Below are 5,073 nucleotides of genomic sequence, written 5' to 3'. Positions count from 1 at the left end.
TTGTTAATCTATCTTTGTAAATGTTGTCTTAACTATAAACTAATACTAAACATGTAAATGAATTCTTATCTATCTTATCTCGTAACTCTCTTTGATTACTTCTACAGCTGATTAGTCTGCGGAATAAATAGACATAATGGTCTATACCTATTTATGGATAAGAATTCAGGAAATTACAATATAAAGTAATTTCCTCCAAATATTATCTACCTTTTGGATAATATTAATTAACAATCTTTTATTGTTAATTTCATGTAACGATACACCCCGTTACAGTAACTAGACTTCTTATTGAGAAATCTTTATGCAGGCCTTTCCAGTTTCGGTAGCTCGAAAGGCCTGCAAAAAAAACACTCCTCAATATATGCGTAATTTCTTTGTAAAGTAGCAGGTGCTTTTTCATCAAAGAATTTAAGAATGAAAGCCGACAAAATTGGATCATAAGGAAATTGTGGCTTGCATGCCACATAAAAAGAGCACTTAGTTTCACCTATTTGAAAGGTAAGCTTGCACTTCCGCATGAGTTGATAGCATTTAACATTGCCAAACGAAAACACAGTTGCTGATGTGCCCCGAGGCTATGAGGCTATCGCGCCCATATTCACTACTCTCATGTAGATAATTTGCGCTAGTTTAGCATCACCATGGCAACATAATTCTTAGCATAACAAGCTTGTAACACGATGTTTTCGTCATAAAAACAATTTCGATAGATGCCATCTTTCCTATAAAACAGCCGTTTTTCCAAAGGCTCCCGCTATGACCACAGACGGCCACAGACAAAACTCCTTTCGCCACAGACAAAAATACTACCAGTCACCTCAAATTGAAGTAGGAGGGTTTTTATCTTCAGGGCTAGATGCTGCTAAAGATTCGCTCAAAAAGGCAGATATTTTGCCCGCACGGTTTCCACAGGAAAGCGACGACCTTGGAAGGGTACTTTACTGTACCCTTCAACAGCTCTATGTGATTTAACGCTTTCAATGTTTGTGAACTTGTTGCATTTATCTTTACATGCCGGCAGGAATAGGCAAGTCGTATCTTGCTTAGGCCGTCGCAACGGAAGCAGATGCCACATTTTTTTTTTTTCATAAAATGGATGGATCCGAATCTACTGTCTATTTCTAAGAAGATTTGTTTCAATGTTATAATGGTAAGATCAGATATAATGTTCTGCTTGTTTTCGTAGCTATTAGATGTGTAACTGTGTCGTTTATGATCAGGATCATCTGTTATGTGATGTCTAAATATCGACATGAGAGACACTCTCAATAATTAACCCTATCACACCCCTTAGTCAATCAATACGGACCCATGTCATATACTGTACCAGTATTGCTTAAGTTTCGAAAGCTTCAACAGTATTAATTAGTGGATTTGGCCAAATTGTGATTGTCTGTGGCCGTAAAAGTTATGTTTGTGAGCGTAGTAGTTATGTTTGTGGCCATAGCGGCGGCCTTTTCGAAAATGTCCGTGTTTCTTAACTGCAACTTGGTCCGTTTTGATTGATCAAGGGGTGTTATAGAGTTAATTACTGAGAGTGTCTCTTATGTCGATATTTAGACATCACATGACAGATGATCCTGGACACAGTTCCACATCTAATAGCTACAAAGACAAGCAGAACATTAAATCTGATCTTACCATAATTACAGTGAAACAAACATTCTCAGAAATAGACAGCAGATTCGGATCCACCCATTTTATGAAACGGAAAAAAACGTGGTATCTGCTTCCGTTGCGACGGCTTGAGCAAGATACGACTTGCCTATTCCTGCCGGCATGTAAAGAGGTATTTATGCGAGTAGCGTAATGGTAGTAACTTGTTGGTAACTAGAATTCATACTGAGAAACCTTTATGTAGGCCTTCCCGGCTTCAGATGCTCGAAAGACCTGCAAAAAGATTTCTCAATATGTGCGTAAATTTTTGTTTTTCATCAAACAAATTACGAACGAAAGCCCGCAAAAACGAAATGATACCGGAAATAGTGACTTGCATGCGCTTCATGGTCGGTGCAAAAAAAAGCCGTTAGATTCGCCTATTTAAAAGGTCGGGCGCTCTTGGCCTTTTCTCAACTGTTAAAAACAGTACACTCAGCATCGCCAAACGAAAACACGCTTTCTGATGTGCCCAGGGGCAGTCAACCCATTTCACTACTCTCGTGTAGATAATTAGCGCTTGTTAAGCATCACCTCGGCAACAAAAATCTTATAAGAACAAGCTTGTAAACACTGTTTCGTCTTAAAAGCAATTTCGATAGATGCCATCTTTCCCATAAAACAGCCGTTATTAAAAGGCCACAACTATTGGCCACAGACTTTGACACCACGGCAACATACAAAAACTACTACGGCCATATACAAAACTATTACCAGTGTTTTTTTCCTCTAGGTATTGATTCGGCTAAAGATTCGTTCAAAAAAGCAGTTACTTTGCCCGCACGGTTTCCACAGCTCTTTACAGGAATACGACGCCCTTGGAAGGGTACTTTGCTGTACCCTTCAAGAGCTCTATGTGATTTAACGCTTTCAATGTTTGTGAACTTGTTGCATTTATCTTTACATGCCGGCAGGAATAGGCAAGTCGTATCTTGCTTAGGCCGTCGCAACGGAAGCAGATGCCACATTTTTTTCCGTTTCATAAAATGGGTGGATCCGAATCTGCTGTCTATTTCTGAGAATGTTTGTTATAATGTAATAATGGTAAGATCAGATATAATGTTCTGCTTGTCTTTGTAGCTATTAAATGTGTAACTGTGTCGTTTATGATCAGGATCATCTGTCATGTGATGTCTAAATATCGACATAAGAGACACTCTCAGTAATTAACCCCTTGATCAATCAATACGGACCCATGTCATATACTGTACCAGCATTGCTTAAGTTTCGGGAGCTTCAAGAGTATTAATCAGTGGATTTGGCCAAATTGTGGTTGTCTGTGGCCGTAGTAGTTATGTTAGGGTCGTAGTAGTTATGTTTGTGGCCATAGCGGCGGCCTTTCGAAAGTGTCTGTGTTTCTTAACTGCAATTTCTATTATTACTAGTTTAACTATCTTCTTAATTCGTAAGCCACATAACTTAATTTTCTATCCCTACGAGTGTGAAAAGCTACCAATGGTTCGCGTCTACGTCACCGCACTGACAGCCTTCCTCGCGTTTAGTGCCTCGGTCTCTTCTACTTCAAAATTAGCGCGGGCAAACCCACGACCAGTTAATACTGATCACAGTGACGCTCCTGCACAATTAAGATTACGCGGTTACACAGCAACAAATGTCGAAACCGACGAGCGAGTCGTGTTGACTGAAATATATGCTTTCGTTCGTAAATTCATGAACCCTTTGTCGCTTCCAACGGAGGAAATGGTTGCAATTGTAAATTGTGTGAAGGATTTGAACACGCCTGTGAAAGAGGTTTTAAGAAGTGCGGAGCTTCAGCATTTGAGCGACCTCGTCAAGAGCTACAACAGGCGTAATCGAGAGTACCCTGCCTCGTTATATGCGCTATTAGAATTCAAGTATGGCGCTATCAACTTGGCGGAGGCGATGGAGACGGCAAAAATTGAAATCGGCAACATTGGCGTAATCAAACAACTGCTAAAGGAACAAAAAGAGCACTGGAAGGACTGGACAGAGGATGGAGTGGACTTTGCGAAGGAACTTGAGATTGGCAAAGATGACTACAAAGCTTTTCAAAATGGAAAGATCAAGGAGCTACAGGCTTTTATTCAGGACAAGACTCAAGCTGGTTCTGATGAAATATTGCTGAGTGTGCTACTTAGCGAATTTGATGGTGACGCGAAACTGGCAATCGCCTTGGCAAAGGCTTATGCGAACGGAAAATCCCAGTATATTCTGGATATTATAGAAACTCTTGGACTAAAGTGGCGCCTGGACCAACTGACGCTGGACAAAGCCTGGTTCAAAGTATGTGGTCGTGGCGAGATGTCCGTGGACGAAAGTAAAGACAGGATCAACATGTTCTCGCACTTGTATGGAATTAGTCTTCGTCCAACAAAAAAGAAAACGACATCGGCGGAGTATGGCAGCACACTTGTTGAGATGAACCTTTTAACTGCTTATAAGGAGAACAACAACGATGTTGCGCTTAATGTGCTGATTCATATTCGTCTAGCTCGATGGTTACCAAAAAGTTATCCTACCTATAACCAGTTGGGCTTGCAAAACTTATCGCTTCAAGACGTGTTGTGTAGTCTTGCGAGCCGTTACACCACACATAAAAGAGCAACAACAAATAAAAAGCTTTGGAGAAGTTCGGAAACCTTTGTCGATCAGCTCCGAATGATTTTTCCAGATGACATTACTCTGGCTCGAACACTTGTGGAGGTTTACAGTGGCAGTTCTGAGAATCATTCAGTATTATCGATGCTTAAGAACGAACTCTACGACGTATGGATAAAAAACAAGCGAACACCAGAGACGTTATCAAGTCATTTGGTTCGTAAAGATGCGACGGATCGAATTATTCTTACTGGCTACGAGATACGTTTGGTTCAGAAGATGTCTGAAAGGCATGATCAAGGACCTGTGCTTTAAATTTCGTGTTCTTAGCAAAGAGTCACTCTTTCAAATAACAATATAATTGTTCTTTACCATAGTAGAATGCTCTAATGCATGACAAAAAAAAACAGTTATCGTTTGTGTGACAATCATTTTGACAAACGAGAAAATGATGCGGAAAGTTGACATAGTGCTGGAAAATTAAGCAAAAAGTATATAACGAAATAGTTTGTGTGACGGGGCGTCCGTCACATAAATAACATTTCCTATAAGAAGAATAATTAATATTATTTTCTATGAGAGGAAATAAGCAAAGAAGTGCAAAATCATTATCTTTATTAACTTGGACTTGTTAGTTCAAATATTACCAGATTATGTAATATTGACAAAATAAGACATTCGTTCTATTGATTGGTTGGTAAAAGTTTGAACCAAGACCGCCAATCGTTACAAAATACGATTGTGCGTTGCGCAAGTAGGCGCCGTACAAAGTTTAGTTACTAACATAATAGAGTTAGTAGTAGATAGAAAACCGTTAGGGAGGAATATTTATAC

The 5,073-nt window shown here is 39.6% G+C and overlaps 1 protein-coding gene across 1 annotated transcript; it reads left to right on the top strand.

Moving 5' to 3' along the window:
* Positions 1–3,114: 3,114 nt before the first annotated feature.
* On the top strand, positions 3,115–4,554 carry CCR75_009515 (uncharacterized protein; the record flags this gene model as incomplete). Its single annotated transcript, XM_067967554.1, has 1 exon — positions 3,115–4,554. The coding sequence occupies one exon, from the start codon at positions 3,115–3,117 to the stop codon at positions 4,552–4,554; it is 1,440 nt and encodes a 479-aa protein (XP_067819235.1).
* Between the last annotated feature and the right edge of the window lie 519 nt (positions 4,555–5,073).

This window comes from Bremia lactucae, linkage group LG15, assembly GCF_004359215.1.
Source record: "Bremia lactucae strain SF5 linkage group LG15, whole genome shotgun sequence".
Classification (NCBI taxonomy): Eukaryota; Oomycota; class Peronosporomycetes; order Peronosporales; family Peronosporaceae; genus Bremia; species Bremia lactucae.
This window is presented reverse-complemented; position numbering and strand designations above follow the sequence as displayed.